Source organism: Abramis brama (genome assembly GCF_963993115.1).
Source record: "Abramis brama genome assembly, chromosome: 2".
In the NCBI taxonomy this organism is placed as follows: domain Eukaryota; kingdom Metazoa; phylum Chordata; class Actinopteri; order Cypriniformes; family Leuciscidae; genus Abramis; species Abramis brama.
This window is the reverse complement of record NC_139964.1, coordinates 45,852,629-45,871,102: the sequence shown is the minus strand read 5'-3', so window position 1 is coordinate 45,871,102 and position 18,474 is coordinate 45,852,629. Positions and strand designations below refer to the sequence as shown.

General features: G+C 38.0%; 2 protein-coding genes across 2 annotated transcripts in view; both read left to right on the top strand.

Annotated features, from left to right (window-relative positions):
* lonrf2 (LON peptidase N-terminal domain and ring finger 2) overlaps positions 1-18,474 on the top strand; it is a 195,351-nt gene that overhangs the window by 69,982 nt on the left and 106,895 nt on the right. The window lies entirely within an intron of this gene.
* On the top strand, positions 11,162-16,732 carry LOC311078405 (uncharacterized protein). Its single transcript, XM_084107173.1, has 2 exons — positions 11,162-11,386; positions 12,574-16,732. Exons 1-2 carry the CDS (start codon positions 11,271-11,273, stop codon positions 13,466-13,468), a joined length of 1,011 nt encoding a protein of 336 aa, XP_083963299.1. The 5' UTR covers positions 11,162-11,270; the 3' UTR covers positions 13,469-16,732.

Sequence of the window (18,474 nt, the reverse complement as noted above, 5' to 3'; positions counted from 1 at the left end):
ATCAAGTTACTGTTCTGATTACTTTATTTCAAAAGTAATTAATTACATAGCCTCTCCAGTAGTTAGAAGTCTCTCCTGACTGCTGCATTTGACACTATCGACCACAACATTCTTTTAAATAGACTAGAAAATTAAGTTGGCATTAGTGAAATTGCATTAGCATGGTTTAAATCATACTTCTCTGACTGTTATCAGTTTGTAGCAGTAAATGAAGAGATGTCTTATCGATCAAAAGTTCAGTATGGTGTACCACTAGGCTCAGTACTAGGACCGTTGCTTTTCACTCTGTACATGCTACACTTGGGAGATATCATTAGTAAGCATAGCATTAGTTTTCACTATTATGCTGATGATACACAGCTCAATATTTCTTCACACCCTGACGAAACTTACCAATTCACAAAATTAACGGAATGCAAAGCTGATATAAAAAACTGGATGACTAGCAATTTCCTACTAAATTCTGAAAAAACAGAGATTCTAATTATTGGACAAAGACTTCCTCACGTAATAACCTAGAATACTGTCTAAAACTTGATGGCTGCTCTGTCAAGTCCTCGTCGTCGGTTAGGAACCTGGGTGTGCTCTATGATACCAATCTTTCATTTGAAAGTCACGTGTCTAGTATCTGTAAAACTGCATTTTTTCATCTTAAAAATATATCTAAATTACGTCTCATGCTCTCAATGAAAAATGCAGAACAATTAGTTCATGCGTTCATGACATCAAGGCTAGATTATTGTAATGCTATTATGGGTGGTTGCCCTGCACGCTTAGTAAACAAACTATAGCGGGTCCAAAATGCAGCAGCTAGAGTTCTTACCAGAACCAGGAAGTATGACCATATTAGCCCGGTTCTGTCAATATTGCATTGGCTCCCTATTAAACAACGTATACATTTTAAAATATAGCTGATTACTTACAAAGCACTACATGGTTTAGCTCCCCAGTTCTTGAGCGAGCTCTTAACGCATTATAGTCCTTCACGTTGTTAGTGGCAAGAATTCTGTTAACCCTTCATCACTGCGTAAGACACACTCTGAATCCAATTGTCTTTTAAAAAGTATTTATTCTTGCAAGAATAGTCCCAGTCAACCACACAGAAGTTACGCTGTGGAGTGAGTGAGACCCAGACAGGAAGAGATGGGCAGCCTTTATACCCTGTTTCAAGGTTCCTTCCCAGCGGCTGTTTCTTTGACCCATATAGATAAGGGACCCATTGCTGTTCACGTTTCTATACCTAAAGACACAAACTGTCAGATACTAGGGTCAAAGGTCCTGTCCCATATGTTCCTGAAGCGTCACACCCAGCCCCTCCCCAGGCAAGTACATACATATATCTTGTTTCACACATTGACAATATAGATCCGTGACGCATTACTTTGCAATATATGTTGAAGATCAATGGAAATCAAAATTTTCCATTACAATTCCCCCTTTTTATCATTCACTGATAAACAAAACAATAATACTAATACTGCAACAAATTGAAGTCATTACATCTCTTCATCTCTGATCACTCTTCTTAAACTAGTAAAAAAAGAATTTAAAAGGAAAAAGCTTAGGCTGTTTTTGTAAGGATAGGCCCTTAATTTTATAGCAAGCAAGTAAAGGTTTATCTGAAGCTGGGCTAAATTAATAATCACTGTTATTGCACTCCTGACCTAGATCAGACCCTCAGTCACCTCAGTATAAAAAAGAAATAGAATAGATCACAGTAGGAAAACGCATACCTTAACTCAATTTAACATGTTCCACTGTAGCCTCCGCTACTTGTATTGTCTGCCTAATTTTGTTCATCCTTGGGAATTTTTGTTAAAAATGAACTCTGACTTTTCTATTACAGACCGACCGTCTTTTTAGCTTATGACCGTACTTCACATCATTGAATAGATTTTCTACTTTTCCTGAAAACATTTGCACCAATCAAATCATTAGATCTATATCAATACTAAGCCCTAGTTTGATTTAATCAAATAAAATCATCAAAATCATCACAAAACAGATTCTTCTGCTAAACTTAAACCATTAGTTGGTCCACATCTACCTCCAGGTGTGCTGATCATCTCGTTCGCCCCATGGACATTCCGTCTTCACCAGGGTGACTCTTTGCGAGTCGTTGCAATGGCCTTTCCCTCGTTGGCAAGGGAGGCCGTTACTAGCACAAGCCCTTGATCCTTCACTTTCTGCTATATAGGATAGTTGAGGCTTGTCGGTGTAGTCTAAGGTGAGAGGCTTGTACCCAGGTGTCACACTCTCCAACCATTTTCTGATCATTACAAGATTTTTCCCTCAGATCACAACTGCGCACCCCCACTGGAATGAACCATTTCCTGCCTGCTGTCACCTGTGAATGGAGACCTTAAGTATTTTTGTTAGTGACCGCTTGTCTAGACGATCGTCCCTTTTGGTGTGACCTGTGGAATTTTCACCATTTGTTTACCTTGCTGATGATATGCTCAACATTTGTCCAATAAACCATTCGTTTCTTCTCATTTTACAAACTGAAACATTATCACCGGATAATTTCTTGCTCAATTAATAGCACTCAGAGTCCTTTTTTTTTTCTTTTTTTCTGAAAAACACTCAACCCACTTTGCTTATGTCAACAAAACAATATTTATACATTTGGAACAGAATCAGTTCTCTTTGATGCAATCCATCCTGACATTCTGCAAAAGGAAAATTAAGTTATGTGCTGCGCAGGCGTGGCACTGTTTCTTTCTGCCACAATAATAACCCAGGCCAGAATAGTTAGCAAAATTCATCCATAGCCATTATTTTATTGGGCACATTCTGCCCTGTATCAAAAATCTGCATGATCTGTAGAGAAAACAAATGTTGAGGTTATTGTCAGATAGTAAAGTACATGTAGTTTCTTTTGTCTGCTGTGCTGCCGCATCCGCCCTGGTGTTCCCTGTTGAAACAGCCCTTGTTATTAGCACACTTACAGACAGCAATTTTGTTAGGGAGAAGAATAGCTTCTTTTAGGGCTTTTACCCAATTAAACCCAGTGTCCTCCCAACATTTATTGTCCCAGCTGTGCGATGGCTTTCAGCAAATGTGAACCCCTTGGTAAACCATATTTGCCCATTGTTACCATCCCCCTTTTGATGCATGATCCAACTCGTGCATCAATTTAACATAATGGTGTTTGGATAAACAAATTTTGCAACGCTAACCCAAACACCGTCCTTCAGCCAAATTTCCTCCAGACATCTTTCTCTGCCTCTGAAACAAAAATATTACTTAAAGCCACAATCTCATCTTCTTATCTAATAATTTGAAGGGCAACGGCCCTGAGTCTCACAGAGTATCCTGCTTTTCAGTCCTGTTGTTTGGTCTCTTAAGTCAGTCATCTACAAACATTTTTCAATGTTAAAGTCATCAGTTGTTTCTATCAGGTCAGGTCGTGGTGTACAGACTTGGTCAATGTCTGTCAAACAACATTCTCCTCCTTTGTTCACTATAATCTACCAGACAGAGCTTGATGACCAATCAACGTAAAGCTTGCCCCATGTTCTGTACTGTCTTTTCATCAGATTTTCGGCTTTTTAAAAATTTGTCATTTTCCTTAACCCATCTGTAATAATAAAACACTCATTCCAGAGGTTAATGACACAATATACACACTATTAGGAAATAAGAGTACCCCAAACTAACACATACCAAACATGAATTAACACTTATAAAACATACAATGCTGTCACCATCCAACACACACATTCATACCTGACTATGTGTTATGAATGCTGCGAGACACGAAGATCGATCCAAACGCAGCTTTATTAAATAAGGGTAATCCAAACTCGTAATCCAGTAAACAGGCAGTGGTCAAGGCAGGCAGCAATAAACAGAGTCCAATAAACAATCCAGATAGGGGCAGGCAGAACAGAGTCAGAAACGGTAAACAGTCCAGGGTCAAAAACAGAAAACAAACACAGGAAACCCGCTCAGAAATGCAGACTAACAGTACAACAAGACTTTGCGATGAGTGAATGTGAAAACCAGGTATTTATGGTGTGAGTGAAACAAGGTGATGAGAAACAGGTGAAAGAGATGAGTGCTGATGAGTCCGGGCAGTGCGTTATGGGAAATGTAGTGTTTGAAGGAGTGATCACAGTCTAGTGTGGAGTGGCCTCTGGTGGCTCTTGAAGGCACTCCAGCTGGTGACTGTTACACTATGAACCGCTCATGTTCTCATTTTCATATCTAAAATTTAAGGTTTAAATAAGATTTTAAACTTCTCATTTTCCTGTAGCTTTTATCTAATTTTACATGGTCTCTTAACCAGTTTCAAAGCACGCCTGTTCATTATTCATTTTTCCTTAGAAAAGTCAGCTGGGTTGTTTTGGTTCATTATCATTATTTTGTTTCAGCTTGCTTTAGCAGGCCGATAACAGAAAGACAGATAGAGTACCATCACTGGCGGAGCTAGGGGGTGGCCGTGGCCACCCTTGGTCTAAGCTTGGCCACCCCTTTGGCCACCCCTCTCACAACTGCTGTTTCTGTCTCTTTTTTATTGACAAAAATTGCATTTTTTTAAACGCTGAACCGTCTCTTTAAGACCACAAAAAACGTGAGACTTTTCAGACGCACACTCCAACTTCACCTCAGCGCCAGGCGCAAGTCAAACGAGTGCGGAAATGTGCAAGTGCCGAATGAGCTTCAGCAGAACATCAGACAGTGATATGCACATAGTAAATATAGAGTCAATCTTTCTCAACTGGTGGGTTGCAAGACCGTTTTGAGTAAGTCGAATAGTGTACAGTCAACAACAAACGTAATTCTCTTTTTTTCTGATGCTACTTTTATTTTAGAAAATGTGTGTGAAAGCCTGTCAGATGCTGAGAAAAGCGCGTTGTCCTTATTCAGTTGGCTATCTTCGGTAAGATGAGATGTTGTCAGGCCAAATATCAGTAAAACTAACTAACTTTCCTGTCATTCGGCTGACAGCCGTTGTACTGTGCTTGCGGTACGCACATCACGCGCAAATGCGGCGCGCTGTAGCCGTAGTTCTGTCATCAATTAACTCATGTAAGAATCAAAAAGGCGATTAAAGCTGTCAAAACTGCATGCATATATTTGTTATATATGCGTCACATGTGTCTGGATTAAAATATTCTGCTATGTGAGATCACAATATAAGGCACAAACTGATATGTAATGTTTTAATGTCCAAATAAATGTGAGCACTGTGCATTTTTACTAGAAGATAGGCATTCATTTTGCGTTAATTTGTAAAGGACAAACAAAAATGGATAATTTTTAAATCCATAAAGTAACTAATTTTACATTCTGGCAACATTACATTATGAAAAACATAACATTTTACATTAGCCTATGTGCTGTTGACTTCCGCCTTGTTCACATTCTTGCACATGGGGATTCAAAAGAGAACTTTTGTTTTCCTTTTTAATTTAGGTATGATATAACTGTTGCAATTATTCATTTTGACAACTAATATAGAAAGTTTTTTTTTTTTTTTTTGACAAACTTGGAATTGGTTGAAGAGTTCATTGATTATATAAAACGCATTGAAGGTTGAATAATCTTTGGACTACAGTAGTTATCTGCATGTTATCTCATCCATGAAGATGCAACAATGTAGAACAAGCTATTGGAGATTTTGAGCGGGCGTGACGTAGCACGAGGGAGAGCGGTCGATTCAAACAACAGGGAAATAATGGATCGCATGACGTTTCGGACGCTGAGGAAATTGTTCATACTTACTCGTATGACGGAGCACAGCTATACAATTATGAGCCTGCTAGGCAGCCAAGAAAGCAGGGACAGGCCAGGATTAATGTTAGACAGAACAACGGTCAGAGGAGACAAATTGAGTTGTGGTGTGAGGAGATAGTGAAGAACAGGGCAGGTGAAGACCAGTGTTAGCTTATAGGTACGTTTCCTTGAAATTTCCTTGAATTAATTTTTTTATTTTATTAAAACTAACATCATAAATATGATATTTTTTTTACTTTGAGCAATGATGGAGCTATACTTGACTCTTCTTAGAAGCAAATAAAAGAAAACAGCTCCTTGGACAAAATGAAATGTAATATTGGTAGTAGGCTATAAACAGGTTTATTTTAGTTCAGATTAACATTTGAGGGCAGCAATTGTATTCATAATGTCAAAATAAAACCGACGTAATGTAAATTGAAAGCATTTTATCCTACTATTCCTGCCAAACGTCCATGGTTGCAGACAGTAGTGTTACTACAGTAAATCCATGGTGAATGTTGCTGATCTGTGGACACTGGATAGTTCATTCATTGCACAGTTTATTCCTGGTTTCCACGTCAGCGCTGTTTGATCCGTTAATAACGGAGAAATGTGAATATTTCTCACTAGATCTCGCAGCGATGTTATTACTTCAGTGGTGAATTCAAATGCTTTATTTACTGGATCTCGCAGTAACAGTGTTGCTTGATCAGGCTTGATCAGGCTCGCGCTGCACTGGTCCAAACTGATAAACGGTCCACACAAACACAATAACGACTCTTCACCTGCACAAACCGCGCCCAGGCACGAAAGATAGCACCGTCCCTTTTCTTGTTAGGAAACCGGTGGACTCGATGTCCTGACAGGCTGGAGTTTTTGCAAGCTCCACAAACACAATAATTTACCATGACGATGATAAATTGAAATACAAAAACTACTGAAAACACACTGACTCTTACTGAATACCAACCTACTCTGCACTGAGCTGCGGCAGAGCCGCAGAGCACAGCACACATCTCCCTCTTGTGACGTAAAATGACGCGATGTTGAAAAAAAGGTGGTTAATATGAGGTGGTGGGTAATAATAAAAAAAAAAATAATAATTCACTCAGTATTCCATGATTCCTAATTCACTACTATCTCAATTACAATCAAGTACAAATTAACTGTATTCAGTTGTGTAGGCACTAAAACAGTCCAATGCATTAGAGTCAAATTATTTTTTATGATCAAATAATTAAGATTTCTGTGCCAACTGGTTGCTGGCCCTAGCCTGGCCACCCCTATGAAAAAATCCATCCCTGCCTCCACTCAAGCAGTCTCTCTCACTATAAACAAATAATCTTTTCAACAGCCTCCTAAGACTGTAATTTAGACAGAATGTAATATTAAATCCATTACAATAACATTTGACCATTCACCTTTGTTATCCAGACTTTTCTAGAATCTACAAAAGCTCCAGAACCTTTGGACATAGCTGTCTTTAAATGTCTTACACAGCTATCATTCATATTGGCTAATTTGGTTTTATCATCAACTTAACTCATTACAAAACAGGTACGGGCTAAATAAGCAAGCACTGTTGCTGTATTCCTAGCATGGGCTAGACCCACAGTCACTACTCATATCCTAAATACATACATTGTCTATAATCATAAATACCAGGATATATAGGTTTCTGTACATTTTCCTTGCCCATAATGCAACTAACATCATAATTTTTTTTGTTTTAGAACATCACTTCTATCGTTTAAGGTCTGCATTATTGAACAACTCTTCTGATTATTCTTTTCACTCCTCTATCAGAAATCTTGCGAGGAGCACTGGTCGAGGCAAATTTATGGTGAAATTATTGTCTTTCCACTTCCGTATTATGTAGTGCTCACTGGACCATTCAGAAGCTTAGAATGGCGTCTATAACCAATGCCATCATTATGTTTTGCAACAATTAGGTTGCGAAGGTCTTGAGACAGCTCTTTGCTTTTACCCATCATGAGATGTGTCTTGTGTGACACCTTGGCAATGAGACCTTTTTGTAGGCCATCATTTGGGACTGAACCAGCTGTTATTAATTTCCACTGACAGGGGGCTGGATTGCTTTTTAATTACTGTAAGTTTTCAGCAGTTGTCTTGGCTTTCAATGCCTTTTTGCGCCTCCCTTTCTTCATGTGTTCAATACTTTTTCCCTGAGTCATTTCACATTATTACACATAACTTAATTTCTGAACTTATTTTTGTTTGTTTCTTTGTATGTATGGCTTACTTGGGTTGTTACCAACATCTGGTGAAAATTTCATGTCAATAGCACCTTTGGAAATATATTTACTGAGAAAAATGATGACGTGTTCAATACTTATTTCCCCCGCTGTATTATAAAGACTTCTTTAAAGTCATTGAATTTTACCTTTAAAACATTAATATTCAAATTGCCTTCTAAATGTATAAAATCTGTACTGCCTGTAGCATGATTTCTTTTAACATCTCCATATCTATGATTTTCAACTGAAACACTGTGCTTCACTATAAATAGTTCATTAACACTTATGACACAGGCTCAGATAACAGCTTTTAACTGACATTGAATGAGAGAGACTCTGAGACATTCAGCAGTGGTACACTGCACTCTCATCAACTTTTAACATAGTTTCATTTTACTTTCTTTTCTCTAGCCCAACTTAATACATTTGCCAGAATTTACATGTATTTTCAAACAACCATATTTTATATTTGTCTTTTGCCCACATCAGGGAATTTAGACATTACAAATTTCCACTCAGATTGTGTCTCTGTCGCACTGGCCGTTTCAGCCACAGCACACACCAGATTCAGATAAGCGAACAATTAGGATTCACACTAACTTTGAAGAGGCTATCACTCTCCGCTTGATGCATCTTTTGCAGTTATCATTGTAAATCATCCTGAGACTTTTTAAAGTGTTCCATTAAAACACAATCATCCTTATTATAGTTATAATATATAGTTATTTTTATATATTTTTCCACTCATATTATATTTTCCAGTCATTATCTGTAATTTAACATCAACCGGTACTTTTCCATTCACTTTAACCCCCTGGGGTCGACAATCGCGCCGGCACGATAGGCTCGCTTTTTTTCTTATCAGTGCAAAAGAGATTCAAAATACTCTGTTGACTTTGATCTTGCATACAAGTTTCATACATCAATCGATCCTGTTAAGTGTGTATTTTTTTTGTGTATACTCACAATAAAAACAACGTGTTGTGCTTTTTGCCAAATAAAGAAAAATAAACATGATGTGAGTTCTGCTTTCTCTCTGTCAGTGAAGTCCATTCTTAAACACGTCCGAAAATGAACTGTAACTCAGCGAGTACTCAGTTAAACAGGCATACAGACACACAGGCATGAAGCTTGAATTCTCTTCTTTTAAATGAAGTAATGTTTATAAAAAACAAATATTCTCAGTTTATGTAATATGTATGAAAAGAAAGAGATGTCAGTCGTTCTCAGCTCATTATGTTTTAATGTGACCCCGCCCACGGAGAGCGCGCGCTATTCAAACGCAAATGATCTGAGGTGATCCATGCAAACCTATGAAATGCCCACATCAGCTGGATAACACACACCGCAAGTTCACTTTCAGACTCATGTACTTTACGACGCTGTGAGGAATAATACTATCTTAATAATAATCCTGGAAAATTTACCTCAGAAGTGCTGGAAGTTTCATTTCGAGGAGCAACGGATCCGGCTGAGGAATAGGTCAGTTCTATATTTGCTTTGTTCTAATCGCAATAGTGTATGTCTGTACACGCAAAAATACTGTTTCAAAATGAATCGCGTTTTTGTGTGTGAATGAATGAACAGCTTTTACCAAACTCTATTGCTATACTGAAGCAATAGACTACAAAAAAATCGACTACAAAAATCGGATAGATTATAACGTTTTTACTGTAAAATACTGCCACATCAAATAAGCTTATAATGTTGCCAATTTCTGCTCATATGTTAAATATATATATACTATGTTTTGTCAAAAATAAAATCATCAACTAAGATGTTATTATAGTGTTTGTTCCAATGTAGGCTATATTCAAACTAATGAATCCTTAACTTTGAATTACGTATGATAAAATGTATACTTTAGTTTTTACAAAGAAAGATTACACTGGAAATATTGTTACAATTTTAATTGTTGTTGTAATTGTATAACCTTTTTAACCCTCTGGAGTCTGAGGGGTTTTCTGGGCCCTGGAGGTGTTCTGACATGCTCTGACATTTGTTGTTTTTTTCAGTTATTTATAAACATGTTAATGGCAAAGGTGTAAATTCACTCTATAAAGCACAAACAGGGCTACCATCATATCTGATCAACATGCTTGTAAATCTTTGTGTTTTTAAGAGAATAATGTTTATGCGTGGTTATTTGAAAAAATAAAAATGAAAGTTGCTGAAATAAGACCACAAAACATATAGTAAATATGTGTCCACAAGACTTTTGACTAATGGCCTAGTCGCCTAGAGTTTTTTCTTCAAAATGATGTGAAAATCATCCTGCCTAATCGTTCTCATAAAACAATACATTGATTTAAAAGTTGTAAAACAGTGTGTAATGGCCTATAAATATTATTTAAACGTTTTAAGCGCTGTAAAACAGTGGGTAATGGCCTATAAATATTAATGAGTTTCAGACCAGGGGTGTGACTTAAGCGGGTCGCACACCGGACACGCAGCTCAGCGCCGCGCCGCGCCACATCTAGGAAAACGTCCGGTATCACACACCAGACGCGCACGTTCTATTCGCGCAAGCTCAATTTTTTGAATCGACTCCTGGTAGAAGAGCTGCACGATGGGTGAGTTTTAACTTTATTTATTATTTATTATCATTATTTAGTTGTTTTATATTAATTGAATAATAGCTGACATGTTGAACGTTAATTAAGTAACAGTAAAGTATCAACAATTGTTTTGTTGTATCCGTTGTCTAGGCAACTATGTTACATGTTTACTAGCTGACTCGAGTGAAAACGTTAACCAAACGAGTTATTTGATATATTCTTGTTTATCTTATTGTACGTAACTGGCATTATAACATTATTTTACAAAGAAATAATATATTGCCAGTTACGTACAATGAGATAAACAAAAATATATCAAATAACTCGTTTGGTTTAGTAACGTTTTTCTTACAATGAATGATGAATGTACTGTATTTTAGTTTAATAATAGTTTTTCTTTAATATGTTTTGGTACTCAAGAACATTCACTTCTAAATTATTCACTATTCAACAGTCATATTTACATTTGGGTATATTTAACCTACGTAACTTATGAAGGCTTTTTTGTATGAATGCCCTGTTTTTCCTATTCTTCCCAAAACAGATACAATTTTGACTGACAAAAAAAAAAACTGCTGTACTGCTACTTTTACGTCGCAGACTGAAAAATAGAGGCAATCGAATTTGGGTACACCCTCTAAATGAAAAAAGGCAACAATTTGGAACTTTCCACCACCTTGTTCAGGAGCTACAATTAAGTCCAGAAAAGCACAAGCAGTACTTCAGAATGAATGCAGAGCAGATGGAGGATCTGCTGTCAATTATTGGACCTGACATCACAGGGATGTCAGTAAATTACCGGACACCAATTGAGCCAAAAGAAAAACTTGCAGTAACATTGCGGTAAGCAATTTTCTATATAATCTATATCTGATTTACAGTTTACATTTATTATGTTGGAAGAATGAAGACATTTTTTAACATAATAATTCATTTAATAGATTTTACCATGTGAGCCATATGTTAAGATAGCACAGTAATGTACACATAGATAATTCTAATAATAATAATAATTGCTGACCATTCTAGCCAGCCTCCACATACAATTACGGGTGGGTCCAAACATCACATACAACAGTAATAAAAAACAATATCTGTATGTAATTCTAACATAAAACAGGATTAGGTTAACAATTCCCAAATCAATCAACCAATCAAACAAACAACTGTTACATCTCATTGAACTATATGAATATGGTATGTTGAGAAAGCTGAGAGTGGCACAATATTTTAATTTGGAGCATTCCAGCTACCAAACAGTGGTGGTCCTGTGTGGTAGCTAATCACACCTTGCCCATGATGTGCCTGACTCTGCACATCCAGGTCATCCAGGATACGTAGCATTTCTATTTTTGCCCGTGTTTGTTCCCTTTTTCCCAAGGACCTCATTTGAGGTGCTAAACTTAAAAGGAAAAGCTCGGTTTCATCATGCTGTTTTGGTGGTACTGTTGGTGTTGCTAAAAAGTCAACAAGCTTTTCATTAATTTGTGTGTTTGGACTTTTTGGGTCTCTTTTTTTTTTCTTGGGTCTCTGTGGCCATCCTGAAACTTCACTTTCGGTCCCTGCTGTCTCTGGTACTGTGATTTCCTCTTCTGGAGTCATTTGTGTTTCTAAATCACCTTCATGGGTCGATCCATCCACAGAGGTGTCGAATTCAACGTTACTGATTGTACTGAGAAAAAGAGAGACAAACAAGAGCACACAGTTTATAACATTTTTATTTATTTTTTTTACAGTTAAAAGTCTAATTCAACACATACTTTAGTCCCTTGTATTGTATGTTAGAAAGCAAATTTAATATAAATATAAATCTATAAATAGTACCTTCTATTTTGTAGGAAGATATTCAGGAAGGAAATTGCGGCAGCATATTTCCACTCCTGTAGACGCACTGCTCCAGAGCCACTTGGCAATTGTTGTCTTTTCTTCCACTTGATGTAGTTGTCTCTTAGGGACTTCCATCTCATTCTGCACTCATTTTCTGTCAAAAGGGAGAAATTAATGTTTACATTAATGTTTATGTTTTACAGATATCTGGCCACAGGAAATTCAGTAAGAACGATTGCCTTTAACTACCGTATGGGGGAGAGCACAGTGGCTAAATCCATCAAGGACACATGTGCAGCAATTAACAGGCGGATGATGGATACACACCTAGCAAAACCAACTGAGCAGGAGTGGAGGAATATTGCCTCAAAATTTTCAACTAGGTGGTATTTTCCTAACTGCATAGGAGCGATAGATGGGAAGCACATCCTCCTCTTTGCACCACCACATTCAGGCAGCCTTTATTTTAACTACAAAAAAACATTCTCTGTAGTATTACTGGCTGTTGTTGATGCTGAATATCGCTTCCGCCTAGTCCATATTGGAGAGTATGGACGGTCAAGCGATGGGGGTGTCTTTGCTGGCTCAGCCATAGGGCAGGCACTAGATGCAAAGAAGCTGGAGGTGCCAGATGAACAGCATCTTCCAGGAGCAGAGCATCTGGGGAACATGCCATTCACCATTGTTGGGGATGCAGCATTTCCATTAAAAACCTACCTGATGTGGCCTTACCCTGGTCGGGACTTGACGAGACAACAACGCATCTTCAACTACAGATTGTCTCGAGCGCGCAATGTAGTAGAAAATGCCGAAGGCATTTTGTCAGCTCGCTGGAGAATCCTGCATAGCAGGATCAACATACACCCTGACAAAATAAACAGTCTTATTTTGTCAGCTTGCATCCTGCACAACTTTCTTCTCAAGCCAACGGAAGTAGAGAGGTGGCTGGATACCAGTGCCCCAACTACTGGATCCATGGAGAGCATTTCCACCGTTGGTGGACTTCGTGGTGCAAGGGAGGCCTACACGGTTCGAGACAAATTCTGCTCTTATTTCAACTCTGAGGGACATGTGTCTTGGCAGAATGAAATGGTTTAATGGTCACCATTAGTTTATGTTTTAAATTTAATTGATTTTAGAATTGATCACTTCCTTGATATCTTATTACTGTATGTAAATATTTAGGCTAATATCTTAATGTATGCCTGCTTACCTCATAATTTAGTCTTTGATTAGCATTAATATTAGCTTAGCACTAATCAATTATTAGAATTATTCTGTATTATTACAAATCAATTGCAACATTTCTTATAGCTACTAATATGATTTGTTTGTTCAATAAAACAAAGATGTTACATATGTGTGGTTTAAGCTATTGGTTTCATTTGTAAACAATTGATATTCCTGTGGTGCACTGAGGCAGGTAATTGGAGTCTTAATTCAACAAGATTTATTTATGGAAATATCATTGTCAGTTTGTGGTAAAAAATATTATGTTAAGGACATTATGAAATTAAAATAATGTGTGTAATGTATGTTATTTTACTATACAATTACGTACAGTCGTTGCTAACGTCACAGAACATTTTACCTCAGGTTGTAAGTTAACATAATTAGAGAATCTTACCTGAAAATCCGATGACATCGGCGATCTTCCTCCACGCTGCTGACTTCCTTGTGTTGTCTTTAAAAAATCTGTGGTTTATTGCATATATTTCAGGTTATTTCCCTACTTCATTGATGAGTTTTTCGTCGTCCATTTCGCTCCGCTACTACGCTACAGAAATGACCTGAAGTGTGTTGTGACCTGGTAAATCCAGTAGGTGGCAATACACGACAGTGAATGTAACCACGATAGGCAAGCGCACTGAGATTAAAGTATGGTTAGTATGGAAGAGTATTGAAAAATGGCACAAAAGGGAAAAATAAAAGATTAAAAGGTCTATGTTTGTTATAATTTAAAGATGTTGAATTAGGAATTTAAAACTAAACATATATTACAGCACAGGATGAAATCAGTATGTACATTAACGACGATTTGAGACAAATAATGTAAATTTAGTATTAAAAACTATGTAAATGGCGCTCTGTGGCGCGGCAGGATTTTGAACACGGTCCTGAGCCGTAGCTGGGTGCCGCGGACACACGCCGACAGGCGCCGCCGGTGTGTGTACTCTCATAGAGAATAATGTGTTCGAATTTAAAAGACATGGCGCTGCGCGGCGCGGCACTGAGCTGCGCGTCCGGTGTGCGACCCCCTATAGACACCCCCCCAATGACTAATGGCCAATCGCAGCCTGAACAAAGAAGTAGAGGAGGTTTTGTTTTTCAATCTGTTTTATTGTAATTCCTCTATGTGGAGGAACATAATGTTCTAAATTTGCTCTAAGCAAATCAAATGTGAGCAAAATAAAAAAAAATAATCAGTCTGTTATAAACAAAGCAATTGTGACCGATAAACAAAAGTAATTTGTACAATCCGACCCCCCAAACATGAAAAGAGCTGAAAGAAGTTAAAGAGAAAACAAATAACACACACTATAACCTTATAAACAATAATATGTTATAAATTATATGCGATTTTTAATACTGTAGGGCAGTAGCCTATTCCCGGAAGCAACCTCCGAGTGGCCCAGCCCATGGTCCCGTGTCGTCAAAAACGCATACGTAAATTCGAAATAGTGCGCGCAAAAGCACATGCGCAAAACCGTTTTGTAAAATGATTTATGAATTTATTTATTTTTATCATATGTCATTTTAAAAAAAAGGACATTTTACAAACCTACGTTTTGCGCATGTGCTCCTGCACGCACTTTTTCAGTCAGAACACAGCAATCAGAGGAGGACGCGCTGAAAATTGTAATGGTGTTCTCTTCCTTCATAACTCGTACTGAGAAGGTTTGAGCTGCAGAGGAATTTGTGACTGTTTCACCTGTTCAACCACATCAAAGTTTCGTAATTAGTAAGTCCGTGCTTTTTCTCTTTTTTTTTTCTTATGTGCTGAAGGGCCGCTGTGCCTTGGTGAAACGGTGTTTGTACGTGAAGAGCTCTTTTCCAAAACGCCATAAACCTAAAAAGCTGCCTCAAAGATCCAGCAAAAATAATGATTATGAATATGTAAAATATTGCAATAAGACATTTTAATTGTTTATTAACTTCTGGCAAAGATGAAGTTGACGATAGGCTATTGACTCGCAATCTTCAGCAGTAGGCTAGTGAATGCACCGGAGAAATGCACATTTATTAGGCTACATAGTTTTTTGTTTTGGATGGTTTTGTTTAGAACCAGCTTTCTGTAAATATATTTCACATTTTTTAGACCTGTGAGGCGAGTAGGCTACGGTCTGGTTCATGATGATCTCCAGTTCAAGCACCTTATGTTGTGATTGCTAGCCTATATTTACTTTTTATGTATTAAATCCAGGAAATTTGTTAATGAAAATAATATTAAAATTAAGATACAATTAATACAAAACGAAATTCGTTTTAAAGAAAGGATTTGTGCTTTCTGTTTTGAGGTCTCTGTGAAAGTTTGAAAGTCTTTTAGTGCTGCTTTCAGAGCGCTCGCGTCCATAATGGAGAACTGTCACGTAATATTGTTTTTTCCTCATAAATGCGAACACGTGTCAACTAATGCAAGTAAATTTAAAAAGACTTACTCACCCGAAATATTATCCACGGCTGGATCAAGTCGCTCAACGTTCGTCGCTCAAAATACAAACGTTCGTCGTCAGAGTCCTGCTCTTCTTCTGAGGAAAATTTGAACTCGTGTCATCTTCCAACAGCACAGGAAAGTGAATGAATGAAACTTGCTGGTTTGAAGGCATTTCAGGGGGTGTTTACCTTATTTTGCATAGATCACCTCAGCACATTATCTTATGAATAGCGCGCTCTGCGAGTGGGTGTGAACTCATTACAGATAATTAGATGAGACGGGAGAAACTGTACTTCTCTTTAGTTTCATACAGATTACATTGCAGGAGAATATTTGTTTTGAATGTGAATTGTTTTATTTAAAAGTAGAAATTTAAAGCATTCTTTAGACGCATGTTTCATGGTTGTGTGATAAGTATTAGCTGAGTTTCAGTTCATTTTCCAGACTTGTTTCAGAAAGATTTTTGCGGAGACAGAGTGAGCTGAAAGCGCACCCTGTTTATTTTATTTATTTAAAAATAAAAACAAGGTTTTGATGTTAATGTGAGTGTACACAAAAAAAGAAGACCCTCTATAGTTTATAATCATGTATTTATTTTATTTATATGACCACAAATTACGGATTTTTTTAAGTTTATGTTGCTGCTATGTGAAAAAAATCCAGCAAAACGCGCCGGCGCGTTTGTCGACCTCAGAGGGTTAATAAAATAGCACAAAAAATAAAAAAATAAAATAAAATATATACAAGGATAGATGTAAACAAAATCTTAAAGGGCACCTATTATGCAAAATTCACTTTTACATGGTGTTTGAACATAAATGTGTGTTGGCAGTGTGTGAGCAAAACCACCCTAGAATGATAAAAATCCACCCAGTGTTTTTTTTACAATCTCAATAAATTATAAGCACTGTCTCAGAATGAGCTTGCTTGGGGTTGCATGCTTGGGGTTGACTTGTCACCACTATAGGAAAAGCACCAGACATATTCAAGGACTGATCACTGATGGATGTGGATTCTTCCAAGGAAGTGGTAAGTGCAGAACTCAACCCTTGCAGTAAGGACTGGATAACTAGTGTTAGGGGATTTCCTAGTTTATGATACTGGAATTTGTTAGGAGGCCCACGCTGCCTTTTGGAGCGTCTAGGGTCAATAGCTCCAAGGTCATCATCTGTAACGGGCTGGTTACTTGTAACATCCTGGGCAGGTGAGATTGTGTCGTTGGACTGCGTTTCCTCCGTCACAGTGTCCGACAGACCTGAAAACTCCAGCACATTTCCATTCATAGGTGCTAACAACTCTGGGGGCTCAGTACTTTCAATGCATTTGCTTCTGCAGTTCTCCACTTCAACAGTGTCTCCATCTTGAACAGGTATACAATTTTCTTCTTCATTTTCTGATTTATTATCTGTGGAGTCTTCTTCTAGTCTGATGCCAGGTAAGGTTTCTTTTACAGGGTCTACGGCAGCCGGAAGGGTTCCAATGTCAGGTAAGGTTTCATTCACAGGTTCTACCACAGCAGCAGGGGAATTGAGAAACTCTGTTTCAGGTAAGTTCTCTACGGTCATAGGATGTTCTGGAGGTGAAATAATTTTTGTACTAAACTCCAATTGGCGTCCTGAATTTCCAATATAAGAGTCATCCTCTGATTCAGACTGACTACTCAGATGTTCTTGAGGAACCGCTTCATGTGCAGAGTGGGATCTGGTTCTAGGCTTACGATGAATTTTCAGAGGGTCTGTTCCTTCAATTTCATTCAGGGGTAGAAACCCACAAGGCAGTAGAAGGTTGCGGTGTAATGTGCGGACCGGTCCATCTTTCCCTTCTGGGCAGACTGTATATACTGGCATGTCACCTGCTTTCCGGACTACCACATAGATCTCAGAGGCCCATTTATATGACAACTTGTGTTTCCCTCTCAATCTGACATTTCGCACAAGGACTCCATCACCTGGTTCAAGTGTAGAGGCAACTACATTTCTGTCAAAACGTCTTTTGCTCCGGTCAGCTATTTTGGATGCATTGTGAGAAGCAACTCTGTAGCTTTCCTCTAATCTACTCTTTAGGGATTTCACATAGTGCGAATGGGACTGTAATGGGAAGTTGGTATGAAGTCCGAAAGCAAGGTCGACCGGCAGTCGAGGCTGCCTCCCAAACATTAACTCATATGGTGAGTATCCAGTTACATCGCTCCTGGTGCAGTTATATGCATGCACCAATGGTTTGACGTGATCTTTCCAATGAGCTTTGCTTTTGTTCTCCAGGGTGCCTAGCATCTGCAAGAGGGTCCGATTAAAACGTTCCACCGAGTTCCCTCTAGGATGGTAGGGGGTGGTTCTCACTTTTCGGATGCCAGCAATTCGGCACAACTCTTGGATGGTATGAGATTCAAAATCTGGCCCCTGGTCGCTGAGCAGTTTCTCCGGAAAACCGTAACGGACAAAGAAATGAA